Source organism: Malurus melanocephalus, unplaced genomic scaffold, assembly GCF_030028575.1.
Source record: "Malurus melanocephalus ecotype Western Australia unplaced genomic scaffold, MMel_1.1 scaffold_178, whole genome shotgun sequence".
NCBI lineage: Eukaryota > Metazoa > Chordata > Aves > Passeriformes > Maluridae > Malurus > Malurus melanocephalus.
The window spans coordinates 995,768-1,011,553 of NW_026623410.1; the positions used below are offsets into that span (position 1 = coordinate 995,768).

A 15,786-nucleotide genomic window follows, 5' to 3' on the forward strand; every position below is an offset into this window, starting at 1 on the left:
GCTATGCAAATGGCTCATCTTTTCCTTTGAAGGGCCTTGGTTTTAAGGGAGGAGCTGAATGGCCTGAGTCTCTCTGTAGCTTTCTTTTACCACCTCTGAATGTTCATCAGAGATGGCCAGGAATAACCAGTAAATTCCAGTAGACCTTATAAAAACAGAAACTTGCACATGTGGGGACTTGAGCTGTTCTGTTTAATCCCTGAAAACTGAACACATTCAAATTGAGCTGGCCTGGGACCGGGTGTGACTTGGGACTTCAGTTCTAGGTTTGTACTTGAGCAGCCTTGATGTGGCCTTGCTTTGACCTGAGAGCAAGGAGTCCCTCTTCCCTGCTGACCTTCCAACATGTGGAAAGGTCCCAGAAGCAAGGAAATGGTAAATTTGAATGTGAAAAGAACCTCTGGCTTTTTGAGCCCCTCCTACACTTTCTTTCTAAGGACTTTCATCCATCCTTCTTTAGGGATGTTGCACATCTGTAGAGTCAGAGGCTCTGTGTGTTTTGAGTTGTCTTTTAGTTGTGTGGATTGGTGTTCCTSTCCTGTGCAACGCCTCTTCCTTGGTAATGAGCAGTAGATCTTGCCCTTGCAGAGCAATCAGCTAATTAGTATTCTTCTTGTTTGTGTGGCCACTGCTCCCAGCTCCCTGCAGAGCAGTCAGGCTTGCTCTGGACTGCAAATTAATATCTTGGGGGTTTCTGGTGGTGTTTGGTATTTGTATTTATCRAGTGTTTTGATGTGCAGGAAGTTAATTTTCATAATGTCCCGAGGAAAAAAAGAAATTGGTTCTTGCCTGCAAGAGAAGCATACTTCAGTTGGGAATGTCCTCTTTGAGATCCGTGCAATCAGGTTCTCCTATCTGCAGGTTATTTGGTACAATTTATGTTGTATATTTGGATAATGTGTCCCAGTCTCCTCTCTTCTTGGGATGAGACTGGCCAGGTGGCTGCTTCATTTTTTTTGGAAGACTTTTCTTCCTTTGCATGGCTTTTCCGTCATTTTTATGGTTATGGTTAGCACTACTCTTTCCCTAATAGTCTCTGCTTGACTTTATAGCCTTGTGTTTCTGGGGATATATTTGGGATGAAAATGTATAAACAAATKTATTTTCTTGTATGGAACACATCTTGGAAGTATTTATGTCTTTGCAACATATCCTGGCAGTAAGACAGGTTTTTTTTCTTGACTTAATTACTTAAAATACAACCATTTGAGAAGTGTCCTTGTGCTGGAGGGAAGGCAGTGTCCTGCCAARAGTGTGGGGCTGGTGGCTGTCCCTGCCACTGCCCACTGTTTATTCAGGGCAGCCCATGCCCCGGGCAGCACCTCAGGCTCCAGTTCTGGGCAGCTTCTGTTTAGCTGCTGGGGAGAGTGTCTTCTGGAGGCTGCTCATCTCCCTGGAACCAGCCCTTCCCAAACTGAACAGCCCCTCTGTGTCCCTGGATTGTGTTTTTGGAGTKCTTGTCTGAGCTGTWTGSGCAGAGCTGAGCTCTTCAGTGGRATAATGAAGGATTGCCCACTGAGTKCGAGTGAGCAYTTAGMAAAGCCCTGGGGTTATTCCTTAGGAGTGGAGGGTATCCATGAAGCTTGGGAGATACTGTCAGGAAACAAAATGAACTTTTCCATTGTATTTCCCACCTCAGTACCCTCACTTCTTGAAGAGAGAAGGCAACAAGCTTCAGATCATGCTGCAGCGGCGGAAGCGCTACAAGAACCGAACCATTTTAGGCTACAAGACCCTGGCTGTGGGGTGCATCAACATGGCTGAGGTGAGCTGCTCTTATTTACAAATGTGGACATTTTCCCCTTTCCTTCAAACCCATTGTTGTCCCTTTCCTCATTGAGAAGTACTTGGCAGGATTTCAAATAGCTGACTTAATAGCTGTAATCAATATTCACAGGGCAATATTTTAACTGATTTTATTACTGAGTAGTAATATTGAGCGTTTTCTGCCTCGTATCATAAGAGCTAAAGCTTTCATGAGGCTAGCTTGTGACCTTTTGAGGGTTTTGTTRTTGTTTTGTGGCTTTATTAGAGTTAGGGGTCCAAATCAAAAATGCAGAGCAAGACATAGTCACTTGGGCAAGGCTTTCAACACTGAGAAATGCTAAAGTTAAAGCAAGGTTTGCCGTGCTTCTCAGTGCCACAGTATGAGAGTTCAGGATTAAGTAATTTCTCTCATTTTGCTTGAAAAACCCTTTGCCGTTGTTATTTCATGGCTGTTGGTAATTTAGGTGGAGCTCTTTATGAGAAGTAAATGATAAAATTAGTGCTGGAGTCAAGTAAGGATAAATTATTCACTGAGGCTTTCTGAATGGCATAGCTCCATGCTTTGTTATTTCATGCCCTGTTTAATCTCTGCTGTTTCTGTTTCTCGGTGTTTAGAAATGGGCTTAGCAGTAGCAAGTTCARCTTAACACCAATATTTCTCATCAGACTGCATTCTGTCAGCAAATGACTTTTATCCAAAGTAAGCTAGTGTTATGTTGTGGTGAGTTATCACTATATTAAATAATTCACTGTAAAGACTACTCCTCTTGTGTGAGCTCAGCTTCCCTCAGTCTTGCAGTGAATGGTGAACTCCTTGTTTGAATTGGCCAAATGTGTGGTGTTGCAGCTAACATTTTTCCTGTACTGTTTGATTTGTTGGAGAACCAGAAAGTAAATAGTGCTGTAAGGCAGAAAACATGTGGGCCCATTAATTAGAGTCATCGGTGAACTTCTAAGTGTTGGGCATTTGCTGCTGCTACATGTGGTTTTTCTTATGTCTGTTTGTAATGTCAGCTGACTGGGGTTAGAAGGTCGGAAATGTTCAAGGGTTCACCATGTTAGGAAATAGTTGCTCTCCAGCTCATCTGGAATATTTATGAAATTGAAGCTTTCAGGAAAACAAATTTTACAAGCCCCCCCTCCCCTTTGCAGTTTATAGGATGATGACCCCTAAACTGCACTGACTCATTTCTTTAAAAAAATATATAAAAGGTTCTCTTAGCTGTTGAAACAAAGCAGTGAATTGGAGTTGAGAGTGAGAGCAGTTTCAGAACAGGGKAACATATGCTCCTCATCAGCTCAGGTCTGTTCAGATCCGTGTGAGGAGCTGACAGAGCAGTCTGGTGTGTGTTGGAAAGCTGATGTACAGGTGTGGGGCTGGGCTTACTCACTGGTGGGGCAAGAGAAGAAYACAAGATTCTGKGGASAAACCTYKGAGCAGAKGGGCAAAGGAAGGAGAAACCTGCCYGAGATGTCCCTTTGCCTCCGCTGTTGACTTGTTTTTCATGTTTGCTGCTTCATTATCCCAGGGTGGTGGCCAGTTCCTCTGAGRTTCACATGTCAGCTCTCTTGTTGCTTTAGGAAGCACTTACATCTGTATCTCACCAAGAAGTTTTTCTTTTAGTGGCTCTTTTGCTGGGCTTTGAAACAAAATTAAGTTCCTTAATTAGGTGTTCAGAAAGTGGGTAACTTGATAATTCAAATCAGTACTGTGCTGGGGAAGAAATACATAGTAATGAGGTAGTYAAGTACTCTGCTTCAAGGATTAGCTAATCAACTGTAAAGCTCAGAATGTTTTCTTTCCTTCTATCACTTTSATTAGTAGTCAGATAAAATCTCAACTAGCCTTATRTATTGCCTGTAAGTGGCTCCTGTGGTTACAAGGTCTTGGTATGTGGAGTAACCCTATTAACATAAATAACCCTTGTAGTATGCAAATGATGCAAGTTTAAATACATTTAAATGCAGATTTGTACTGCTTAATTTCTGTCCCAGGTCATGCAGCACCCTACAGAAGGTGGCCAGGTTCTGAGCCTTTTCAGCAACATCAAAGAGGCTCCAGTGAAGGTGGCAGAAATCTGGATCTTCTCCTTGTCGAGTCAGCCGATCGACCATGAAGATAGCACAATGCAGGCCAGCCAGAAAATCAAGTCTACAGGTGAGAGTACAACCACATTCTCTGAGGAGCAGTGTCTTCCTGAGCTACCTGGAGTTAAACCCCATCTGGGCTTCAGTGCTTCCTGGGACTGGTTTGCACAAGTTGGTATGTCTGTAACTGATCAGTGCAAAGAAAACCCGCTTGACAAATGTGTTGCTGTGTGAGCAGAGAGTGTGAYAGGAATGGGGATTGAATTTAAAGTTTCTCCTGCATRYCACACCACACCTGAGCCATCCAGKGAGGGTTGGCTGTRTTCTCACCAGTGCTCTCCCAGCATTACTGGTGAGTGTGTTGAGAACCCGTAGCTTCTCACCTGGCTATCAGTGGTGTATTCAGGAGATTCACATTTAAGCTACTCTTCCATCTTCTTTTTCCTTTGAGTATTCTACAATAAATTTCATTAACTTTAGCTGAGACCTGCAAACCTGCAAGATGTTTTGCTGTAGATGATGACCTGGCTTAATGGATAAATCCATGATGTTGTGCACTGCATAGGGAAATCACTGGGTTCATATTTGTGATGATATTTTTATGTGGTACCAGCCTTCTGCTCACTGTTCCAAGAGTGACCTGCTGAAGGTAGTGCATGTAGGTGTTTGTGTGTTGTTGCCTGGTGYCAGGCAGCTCCCCTGAAGTGGCGTTACCAGAAAGGATTTAGACTCTGCCATGTTTTACTTGCCCCTTTAAGTCAGTTATGCCCATGTTAGGGGGAAAAGTAATTTGCCTCATGGAGAAGCCTCTTTGCTTGCTGCTGTCTACCTGGTGGTTCTTTCCAGGGTGAAAGGAGGAGCCTCCTCAGTGTGCTGGTCCTTCGTTCTAACTGGTTGTGTTTCTGCTCATTCCTTTCCTCCAGACAGTTCCCATCTCACTGGTTCTAGCACAGATAGACGCCTGCTAGTTGATCTTCTCCTTGTRTGCCTCCTTTCTTGATTTGTGACTTAGTTGGCCTTTTCTGCTCCTGAGACTGTGCCCTCACCTTAAAGGAGTTTCACAGGATCTCTCCCCTCTTTCCTTCCCTTTCAGACAACTATTCCGAGGAAGAGTACGAGAGCTTCTCTTCTGAGCAGGAGGCCAGTGATGATGCCGTACAGGGCCAGGTACTGTTTAGGGCATGGCTTCTCCCTGTGAGGGCTCAGTGGAGCATGTGAAATCCCAGCTCGTGCTTGAAACTAAAAGCCTATTTCTGTATCTAAACCAYGCCAGTGCGAGACTGTTACCGAGTGTTCAGCTGCAGTGGAGGAGGCCTGCACAGTAACCCATTTCTTCTACCATGCTGTGATTTATCTGTTCACGTGTTTGGGCTTGAGCTCCCTTATAAAACATTGGCATTCTTGTGTTTCWCTGCTTAATGGTCAGGGCATTGTTTGATTGTTTCTGTAGTGCTCATGGGATTCAAAGAGCCCAACTGGATCCCCAGCTGTAATTAAAGGGCTAGTTGGGTCCAAGGCAGTCTGTAGTGTTAAATACCTTTTGCACGATAGGTCCTGATGGAGAATCCCCTGACTAGATGTGAGATGCTTTTGAGTTTGGGTTTTGTTTGCCTTCAGACTCTGGCATCACTTGCCTTCCACCTGTCAGAGGGTACCAGGAGAGGAAACCACCAAAATGTGGGGCTGTGACTGTCCTTGAATGTAGAACTAGGGCTGCTTTGCTTCTCCAAGCTGTTATTCCTGTCCCTGCAGACCTGTTTCCCTTCCTTTTCCCTCTGCCATCATAACTGCAATTAAGGYAAATGCTGGATGCCTGGAAGACAGAGCAGCAGGTTCATCTTCATAGAAACAACATTTTTAACACTTAAACATTCATGTGTCACAGAATCTCAAAGGTAACACAGGAATCCTCTTTCTGTTCAGGATTTGGATGATGATGAGTACGAGCTGGGGAAGCCCAAGAAGCAGCGGAGAACGATAGTAAGAACGACGTCCATAACCAGGGTCGGTGGAAATTAGTTTTACTAACACTGATGGGGTTTGGCCAGGATGTGCAGTGCATGTGGCTTGTGGGGGAGCAGCTGCACTAGACATGCTGGCCCAGCATGGAGCTTGAGGGCATGGTCACAGCATGTGAAGAGCTAGCAAAAGCAGCCAGTTCAGGCAGTGGGATCATCTGAGGTGTGTGCATGTGCTGTCTTGAGTGTCCTTTGGCTTCAAGGTTAAGGAGCTCCAAAATCATGCAAGTGGATGAAATTCCACCCCCATGAAGAAGCCAGTGCAGGATCCGTACTCATGTAAGTCCTGAAAGTAGCTCAAAGTGAAGGAAAGCTCTCCTATTTATGTTCTCTGTTTTCAGACAAACCAGTTGGAAGTTTTCAAAAGGCTTAGTCAGGGGTCAGAGCTTGATAGATAAACCTCAGGTGGTGCATGCGGTGCTGAGACAGAAGCAGTAGCTGGATATGATACATATAATTATCTATATAGAAGCTTTGGAAAGATGCATGTGGCCATCCACCCTCTTTCACAAGCATGAGTGTGCCTGCAAATTTGCACTTGTGTGGAGCGGGGATTTGTGCTTGACCACACCACGATGCAGCTTTCTTCTTGCACGAGTGTTTATGCATGTCCGTGATGGCAGTAACTCGGAATCACTAGGATGAGTTTTGTTTTGGTCTCAGGAGTAAATTGAAAATGCTTGAACTACCTCTAAGGCTGTTACTGAAATCCATCTTTTGATGAATCTGTCACTATAAAGATCCTTTCTATGAGACCAGGAGTGTGCTAGTTCATATCCTTGGTGTCCTTAGTATTGTTTCGAAGTGTCATCATCCAGCCAGGATAAAATCCATTGCTTGATAATTTAGCAAGGAACTCCTAATAAAAACGTCTTTCTAGCCCTGACCTCTGAACTGATGCTCAATCTCCAGTGTGTGCAGCTGGTGCAAAACTGGGTTTAGTGCTGCAGTTAAGCAAACATCAGCCCAGCTCTAAAGCAGATCTCCTCTCTATGAAACCATTCAGGCCAGCAAACAGCTCTTGCCATGTCACCTTAGCTACTGCATGCTGAGTGTTTCCTCCCTCTATGGACTGCTGARCTGGTCCAAGGTGTTGTGATGGTTTTACTTGACACGCTGAGCCAGAGAAGAACTTTYGCTATTGTGAGAGCATCTCAGCCTCAGGGATGCACTGGGGACAGAAGCAGGGCTGTCTTGGGGGAGTGTGGTGGATTTATTTCACCTGAACTTCAGCTGTCTAGAAGGTGGCTGCAGCTGCAGGATGTGAGTTCAGAGATAAAGGGTGCAGTTTGGGGTCTGTGTGAAATGTCTGAGGCCAGAGTTGGGAGGAGGCAGTTGGACTTGCAAGTGCTCAGGTGAGATACAGGAGAGCCAGCAAAAGAGCAGCTTCCTTCACCTAAGAGTGGCCTGGTGCCAGCCATTTCCTTCTCCTTTTCCTCCTGACACAGGGTTGCCATCTCAAAGGCTCTGTACTAAGACCTGGGCCCTTGTTGTCTTCTTGAGAATGTGMATATCAGGTTTGTCAGTGACAGGCAGAGAAAGGCTGGGCAGCTCCTGGCAAACCTCAGCTGTTTGATGCTGCAAAAAGGGCAGATCTTGGGGSTGAGCAGACACAAGGAAGGGCAGCAGTTTGCCTTGGCATGTTTTGGACTCGGTTCCTCCTGTGTCCAGGATCTGGGAGTATGACTCAAGGAACATTTGTGTGATGGGGACAAGTGCTAAGTGCCACAACTTTTCTCCATTGCTGTTAGTGAAATAAATGAACCTGCCATGCAAGCTTCTGCAAAAAAGAAGCCTAGGATTTGGTGGTATGAACCATATTTAGACTTGGTGTCATGGGTAGTTGTTTGTGTTGGCTCACCCTTGTTAAGAATCAGAAAAGTTGATTGTCAAGTGTTTTCCAGAAATATATCACAAAGGTACAGGAGGTGGTCTGGCCAGATAACATTCGTTRTCCAGTGTGTGTCCAGCCTAAAGTGGTGTGCCATCTTTCAGATGATTTGCAGTGCTCGGTGAAATGGGACCTAGCAGTTAATGGTAATGTAAGAATGGAATTCTCATAGGTGAGGAAAAGCTGATTTCAGAGTAAGAGCAGCAGGGATGTGGGGTCTGTGTGCCAGGCGTTGTTTGATTTGAAGCAGCAGTGTAGCACCAGTGTCCGATGTGTCTGGGCTTCTTGCAGGCTGGGAAAAAAACAGCTCACTTTAATGCTTTACTTACGTGAAAGTGTTTTTAACTTGCAGCAACAAAACTTCAAACAGAAGGTTGTGGCATTGCTGAAGAGGTTTAAAGTGTCTGAGGAGGTGAGTATTTMATTCTGTAAACCTTCCTGTCTTGTGTGCTGCCCTCTGCTTGGTGCATCCTGTTTTAGTCTTCAGGAACWCTCTCCTGTTTCCTCTCATTCCCTTCATTTTGTTTTCACGTCGACAGTGGATGTGACCTTTCCTTACACCCTGGCCTTGCATGGAGGCTGGAGGGCCAACTTCYAAATGTCAGCAAACATTTTCTAGATGAAGTTTTATCAAAAGCAGATTTTGGCAGCCATGCGCRTACCCATTAGTTTTGCAGATCGCTTTGAAATTATCTTTGACCCTTTCAAAGGCAAATAGTCCGTGGTGTATATTACTTGTGAAGTTAAATCCCAGCCTGTTTGATCATCTTGCTAGAACAGCCAGGCAAGACATGAAAAACTTGGATAGGGAGCTCAGATGCACAAGAGTCAGCTGCTTGGTCAGARCTGAAAAGGATGAAACAGATCCAAACCCCAAGAAACCTGTGTAAGATTGAGCATCCAATACAAAAACAGTTAACATCTCCTTTGGCTGCATGGCTGTGTGCTGATTCTGTGGCTTGTGGGACAGGGTGAGTAACTCCTCGTGCTTCCTTACTGTTCCAAACAGTCCTGGTAGCTTTGCTGTTCATCCCAAGTTAGCTGGGCAGGGTCAGCACCCACAGCTCAGGGCTCAGACAGCCGAGCTGCTGCATTTCTGGAGCTGCCACTCGGAAGGCAGGCTCTGGACTGGCACAGCTGCTTGCTCCGGGGTGTGTGTGAAGCAACCCGAGCAAGTTCAGTGGGAGGTATTTGTTCTCCTTGCTTTGCGGTTGGCAGCGGATCCTCGTCCAGGTTTCAGGCGCCTCCTGTGGACGTTTTTGGGTATCAAATCAGGAGGTGTCCGGGCAGCTTTTTCAATAAAACCGAGATAGGTAACACTTTTGGGATTTTGGAATTTTGTACTGGTTCTAAGAAAAACAGGACTCATTTGAAGCCTTTTARAAGCTTTTTTAAACAGAATAGAGTTGAATAATGGTCATAATTAATGGTTAAATTGCTTGCTCATGGATGCCTAGTCCAATATGTAACTCCTGCTTAACCAGGCACTGACAAGATCCAAGACAAGCATTTCTCATAAACTTAATGKTCCTTTTGGATAGAGTATCCTAGCACCAGGAATAGAGTCTTACTCCCAGGACTTGCGTATTGCAGTCCTGGGGGTGCACAGGTAATGTGGGATGAGTCTGGCTCTTGGCAGAGTCACTGATACCTGTTTGTGTCCTGTGCAGGTCCTGGATTCAGAGCAGGACCCGGCAGAGCATGTTCCAGAGGTGGAGGAGGATTTGGACCTTCTGTACGACACACTGGATATAGAGAATCCCAGTGACAGCGGGCCAGAAATGGAGGATGATGACAGTGTCTTGAGCACTCCAAAGCCAAAATTAAAGTAAGTGTCAGGCAGCTTGTGCTGGGCCAGAGAGAGACTGTGTACAATGTCAGATGCTGKTTTTTTCCCCTCTTGATGTGGTGGTGGTAGAATGAGAATGACTGCTTGTGATCTAGGAGTAGTGTGTGTGGGGTCTAACTGCCCTTCAGTCTCAGTTCTTCCTTGTTCCCTTTGCAGGTATTCTGATGCCCAGCCACCTGAGAGCAGGGGATGGACATGGTGGTGGCAGGCAGGCAGAGAATTGAACTTTACACAGTCTATTGAAGAAATAGTAGAAACAGGAAAGAAATATGTGCTAAGGCAGATACAGAGGTAGGGGTGAGCAAGGCACACTGTCTTTCTGGAAAGACCTTTCTTGTAATAATACCCTGTGTGGAAAGAGAATCTTYACAGGGATTAAGGAAGCAGAGCTGCAGGAAACAAATGAATTCCTCAGGGCCCAAAGGCATTGACTGCAGCACATGTGGATATGCTCCAGCCTGTTCTTAAAGGGCCCATGTGGGCAGTGATGTGTGGGTCAGTCCCGGCCCTGCAGAGCTGAGCTGGGGGTCTCGAGCAGATGCAGAGCCCGGAACTGACAGAGCTGTGTCACATCCCTGCCCAGTAAAAACTGAAAACATGAGGCTGTTTGAGCTGCACTCGTGCTTCTGACTCGTGTATGGTTGCATTCTCAGGCCCTCAGTGTGTGATGGCTCTGAAACAAAGAGTTATGGCACTGGCCACTGCAGTTGGCCAGCACAGCATCTGCTAAATGCTGGGTGATTGCCAGGTGTCATAATATCCTCATTAATGTTGGATAACCTCGTTGGGCTAAGAGTAGATTCTGAGTCTGGAGTGACCTGTTCATTATCAGTCAGCCAGAAGATATCAAGGACAGACTGGSACAGCAGTGGTAAATGGTGGGGCTTGTAAAGGTGTTTGGCACTTACCAAAATATCACCACTTGGTAGGCCCTGCCTTGAAGGGATTTGAAAAAAGATGTATTGTGGTAAGCAGCTGCTTTGAAACAAGCCAAAATGTTTTACTGTACACACTGAGAGTTCATATCCTGTTCCCTGGARCTGAGGAGCTAACTGTTCTGGGATATGTGATTCCTGGAATAAGAACTTAATGTGTCTGGTCCTGGGGAGACCAGTTTCCTGTGTCCAGTTCTTGTGTTCATATCAAATCTTGAAGAGGATGTGATAAATGCTGGTGGCTTGCAGGCAGGTTTTTCCTGCAACAAGAACAAAATCAGTTCCTTACATTGTAATTGAGTCTCGTAGGCTGATGTGATGAGCTGCCTTTTGAGTGGAAGCACAATCTGATTGTGTGTGCTACCTTATCTTACTGAGCAAATGTGTAATTGGAGCCTAGGGCTGSCAGCCAAATCCAGATACAAGCTGGAAATAAAATGCACATTAGCACCAAGAATCACTTGCCCAGGAGCAGAGTGTTGGGTGGTGGGAGGAAGCAGTGATTCTACTTGCTGTATTTCAGTCAAAAGCTAGATCCAGGGATCCCTGGACKTTCTGGCTTCTCTTACTGTCCTGGACACCTTCCTCTCCTTTCAAAAGTGGCCTGTTTTACTGGAACTGTATGGGACCAGTAAGATCCTCTGGGAATTGTCGTGTTGCTTTGCTGTTAATGMGGTGGAGTTGCCCTGTCAGTGTATTTGATAATAAGAAATTGGTGTCACTCTTCTTGTTCAGACCTTACTTTGAAGGACTGTCACACTCCAGCTCTCAGACAGAAATTGGGAGCATCCACAGCGTCAGGAGCCAGAGAGAGCCACCGAGTCCTGTAAGTCACATTTCAAGTGTTACCTGTCTGCACATAACAGACCTGTCTTTATTTACATGTGTGAATTAAAGCACCTTCTCTGACCTCCTCCATTCAAAGAATTGGATGCAGAGATACAAATTTTCAGCAAGAAAGCATGTTTGGATTTTTGGGGGATTGGGGTTTTTTTTTTTGCTGGTTTGGGGTTTTTTGTTTTCTTCTCATGTGCATGAAATGACTGCCAGGATGGGAGATGTTGCCTGAGAGTTTTAGGGACTTCTCAGCAATCTGTGGAGGAAGCTTTTCTTTACTGTTGGGATACTTTTCCTGGTGGCTGAGAGCTAATGGTCAGCTCAACCCTTTTTCCATCCTCTCATGGATGGGCATAGAGTGTCAGTCCCATTCCAGGGCACTTCATTGCCTCTCTGTGTGTTGTGCATCAGCCTTGCCACATCCCACACTCATGTGTGCAGGTCTGGTGTGACCAGGAAACGTTGCTGGCCATCCTGCAGGGCTGTGTGATGTTTAAATGGAGCAGCATGTCTTCTGAACAGCCTGACACACAGAGTTGTGGCTGGAAACTGTGCTGGTGCTAAACCTCCTGAGGATTTTTCTTCTCTCAAGCAGGTAGAAGTGCCTGAAAAGACAAAGAGTCTTGGAACCAAACATGCAGGCGACAGTGTTTCTGACACTGTCCCTTATGTAAGTTGAAAATGCACTTGTTGACTTTCTTCCTGTCAGTTTGGGTGTCAGCTGTGAGCTACATTCTGTGGCATGCCTCTGTCTGTCCATAGAGCTGCACGTGCAACACAACTTCCACGGGTAACATCAGCTGCAGTGAAGGTGGCACTGAGTTCTCCTCCTGACCTTAGTTTGGAGGTTCTTGTCTTTCAGCCTTTTGCAACTGAAATGCTCTATTTGACCTTCTGTTCAAACAGCCTGAGGAAGGCTGATCCAGAGTTTGTAAAGGATGCTCAAGGCTGTTCCATTTTATCAGACAGAGGTATTACTTCAAGCTGAATTGGCAGAAATCAAGCTGGTGCTGGGGTAAAAATCCCAAAGCTCAAGTTGCTCTGCTGGGAACATGGGGTGTGTAACATTTCTCCCGTGTCTTTCTCTCTCAGCTAGTTCATTTGGGTGAGCTTAGTTAATCTGCTTTGCATGAGGAATCACATCCCTGGCTTTGAGCTGGGGGAGTGCCTGTTACAAATACCATATCTGAGCACCTTCCTACCTCCAGCTCCCTGGTGAGGCCCAGCTGGGAACTGGTAGCCCCAGACAGCCACTGTTGGCCTCTCCCTTTGGGCAGTGAGGAGCATGTCTGGAAGAGGCAGGCTCCATATGCCCCAAGGCTGAGACAGAGGGGAGGGTTTGTTGCTGGTAACTCTGTTCCCTGTGTTTTTGCAGGAGTCTAACCAGCAAGCTGAGGCTCAGGAGGCTGAACTCCCCACTCCAGATGTGTTYGTGGAGAAACTCCCACCCAGTGGGAAGATCACGAAGACAGAGTCCCTCATCATCCCCTCCACCAGGTACAGGGGTCAGCACTGTGCCTGCTGCAGGGCTGCTCAGGAAGTCATGGGCAGCATGCTAGGATTTGGTCAGGGTGGCCTTGAGGCACTGACTGCAAGGACACCCTCCTTGTGTATGGCCACTGAAGCGATGGGTCTTGATCAATGAACTCTCAGAGGTATTTCTGTGGTGTTTTGGGGGGTATGACTGCAGTTTGCATGGTTGGATCTTGTTATGCTGGAGCAGCAATAGCAGAGAGGTGGAGTGGGTGTTAGCATGGGCTGTGGAAAGCTTCCTGGRACTCCTGGGAATGTGCTGAACCGTGTGCTCTGCACTGTCAGAAGCAGAATCAGCAGGTCACAAGCCAGCTCAGATCTCAGTGCAGAATTCCCCAGTGCTTCTGCTGACATGACTGAGGTTGCCAGACTGGGGGATCTGGGATTTGGGGGCTGTGTCTCACTCAGCAATGTGCCARCTCTGGGAGTGTAAGCACATCTCTCCTGCAGGTCTGAAGGGAAGCAGACRGGGCGCCGGGGGAGAAGCACATCCCTGAAGGAGAGGCAGCCGGTGAGGCCACAGAACGAGAGAGCAAACAGCCTGGACAACGAGCGCTCTCCAGACACCCGGCACCACTTACAGGTGTGAATAACWCTGCTGCCTCTCCAGCCACTCACAGTTTCTTCTCTTCTCCAACTGTCTCCTGTCATCCTTTTCCTTCTAGTCCAAGCTCTGTGCCTGCTGGGAAGGAACTGGGCCCCACAGCTTCAGGAAGGAGGGAATTTATGTCTTGGCTAAAATTGATACTTCCTTCCAGTCCACTGGGGTTTGCCAGCTTGTAGCTTTGTCAGGCAGCCATAAACTGAAAACACTGGAACAGATTGTTAGAATGAGAAATGAATAGGGATGTGTTGAGGAATTACTCCTTTGAAATAAGGCAGATTGCTAGGGACTGACTTGTGCACAGCCTATGTGTCGTGCTTTTGTGAGCTGTGAGACTCACTTATTTCCCTCCTTGAAGTTTTCTGACTTTTATTAATCTCAAATTCTTGGGCTACTGTTAGTTGGTGTAAAGTGATGTAAGTAAAAGTGCATGGCAGAAAGAGTAATGGTCAACAAAGCCAGGGTGGCTGATGTTGARGAAGCTGCTGAGTGTCAGTCCCAGCAGCCCAGCGGGCCTTTGCTGATGGGGTGGCTGGCCAGCATGCACAACCACCTCATCAACTGCAAGAGCTGGAGCCTTGGTGGTTAGAACTGACATCTCCTGCTGTTTTCTTCTCTGTGTGTTTATTTCCAGATCCCCAGGAAAACAGTGTATGATCAACTAAATCACATCCTTGTTTCCGATGACCAGCTGCCAGAAAACATTATTCTTGTCAACACATCTGACTGGCAAGGCCAGGTAAAGGCAGGRGGCATTATCTGGAGCACATTTCTCCTGAACTGTTCCTCCTCAGGAATGGACAGGCCTTGAGCTCTGCACTAACCAAGTAGGTTCTGCTGCTTGGTTGGTTGGAAGAGTGATGGTGGTGCATGGGGGCTGGCAGCACACAGGGTGTTCAATGCCCACAGGTTGGATTTCATCTGGCTTGGAGATGCTGGGCATCTTGGGAAGCTTTGCAACCTGAGTCTTTCCACAGAGGTCTCTCCACTGACCTCTTGCTGGTTTAGACAGGTTTCTGGGCACAGGTGGTGAGCACAGGAGAAAATATTTCAGGTCAGCTTTATAGCCGTGTACATGTGATTGCTCACTGTAGAAATTACCCCATCCTTGCTGGGTGATAGTTGTTTTAAGAACAACCCTGAGCAATACTTYATTTTGCTGGCAGCATGGAGTGGCTTGTTCTGGGTTTGGAACAAATTTTGCTCCTTTTGGAACCTTATTCTGAGAAAGTGATAAAATATGTATGGAAGAGGACCAACGAGCATGTGCTGGGTGGCTGTTGCCTGGAGAACTTGTGCCAGGCTTGTGGAGTTAYGTTGTCTGGTTTGGCTTTCTGCTTCTGAAAGAGCTGGGGTATCAATGTGTGAGAACAAAAATAGCAGCTGAGCTACTCTTCCACTTTCTCTGTACTTGGAAGACAGAGAAATACCTTCTACTGATGGACAGAAGATGTTGTGGGTCATCTTCCAGTGGTTCTGGCAGCTTGTGCCTGCAGTGTCAGAGCATATGGCAGGATGTGGGCTGGAGTGGATTGTAGTGCAGAAATTCAAAGTGTGAGATAATTACTGAGTGCCATAATTATGTGTGTACCTGTGTTGGGTGGTGCTCCCCATTAGCTGTATGGAGGGAAACAGTCCCTCAGGAGGAGCATGTGTGTGTGGTAGCACCCTTCCCTTTCTTCAGTGCTCGTGGTGGACAGAGCACTGCATTTAAGTGCTTTTGAAATCAGAGAGGTGTGGCTGCAGTTCCAGAAACAGGCAGGTAGGCAGTATCTGCTCTTTCCCTGTGCTGTGAATGGTGCTCTGCTGCTGCCCTGCCCTCTGTGGTTGCTAAAACCATGCTGTTCTGGCTGTCTTTGCCCTGTTGGGGATATGGTGTTGTGTCTGTCAGGAAGGTGTTGCCATTTTTCTAGGGGGAGAGCTTTCCTTTGGCTGCCGTGCAAGGAAGAGGCATTTGTGGAATAGCCATATCACAAATCAGACACAGGTTTGAGTATGAGGACTGGGGGAGGTTGGGGGAGGCCCATTTTCTTTTTGTTACAAACTGTACCAAAAAAGGACTGTGAAATGTTCTGTTCTCTCYTCAGTACCTCTCAGATGTCTTGCAAAAGCACACCTTGCCAGTGGTCTGCACATGTTCCTCTGCTGATATTCAGGCAGCTTTCAGCACAATTGTCTCCAGGATACAGAGATAGTAAGTTCTCACCTTGCTTGTGCTGTCTCAGCTATAAAAACTTCTCTGCTCCTGTGCTCCATGGCTCAGG

The 15,786-nt window shown here is 46.5% G+C and overlaps 1 protein-coding gene across 5 annotated transcripts in view; it reads left to right on the forward strand.

Moving 5' to 3' along the window:
• The window catches only part of PACS2 (phosphofurin acidic cluster sorting protein 2), a 75,411-nt gene that overhangs the window by 32,732 nt on the left and 26,893 nt on the right, over nucleotides 1-15,786 (forward strand). The window contains exons 4-16 of one of the 5 annotated variants that reach the window (XM_057372804.1): nucleotides 1,640-1,765; nucleotides 3,763-3,925; nucleotides 4,949-5,022; nucleotides 5,779-5,859; nucleotides 8,117-8,176; nucleotides 9,435-9,592; nucleotides 9,770-9,904; nucleotides 11,284-11,374; nucleotides 11,981-12,055; nucleotides 12,761-12,882; nucleotides 13,369-13,501; nucleotides 14,157-14,261; nucleotides 15,610-15,716. In XM_057372804.1, coding sequence (XP_057228787.1) covers nucleotides 1,640-1,765; nucleotides 3,763-3,925; nucleotides 4,949-5,022; nucleotides 5,779-5,859; nucleotides 8,117-8,176; nucleotides 9,435-9,592; nucleotides 9,770-9,904; nucleotides 11,284-11,374; nucleotides 11,981-12,055; nucleotides 12,761-12,882; nucleotides 13,369-13,501; nucleotides 14,157-14,261; nucleotides 15,610-15,716 — 1,430 coding nt within the window. Of the gene's footprint in view, nucleotides 1-1,639; nucleotides 1,766-3,762; nucleotides 3,926-4,948; nucleotides 5,023-5,778; nucleotides 5,860-8,116; nucleotides 8,177-9,434; nucleotides 9,593-9,769; nucleotides 9,905-11,283; nucleotides 11,375-11,977; nucleotides 12,056-12,760; nucleotides 12,883-13,368; nucleotides 13,502-14,156; nucleotides 14,262-15,609; nucleotides 15,717-15,786 lie in introns of those variants that run through there. The other 4 variants (XM_057372805.1, XM_057372806.1, XM_057372807.1 and 1 more) reach the window with 4 other exon arrangements.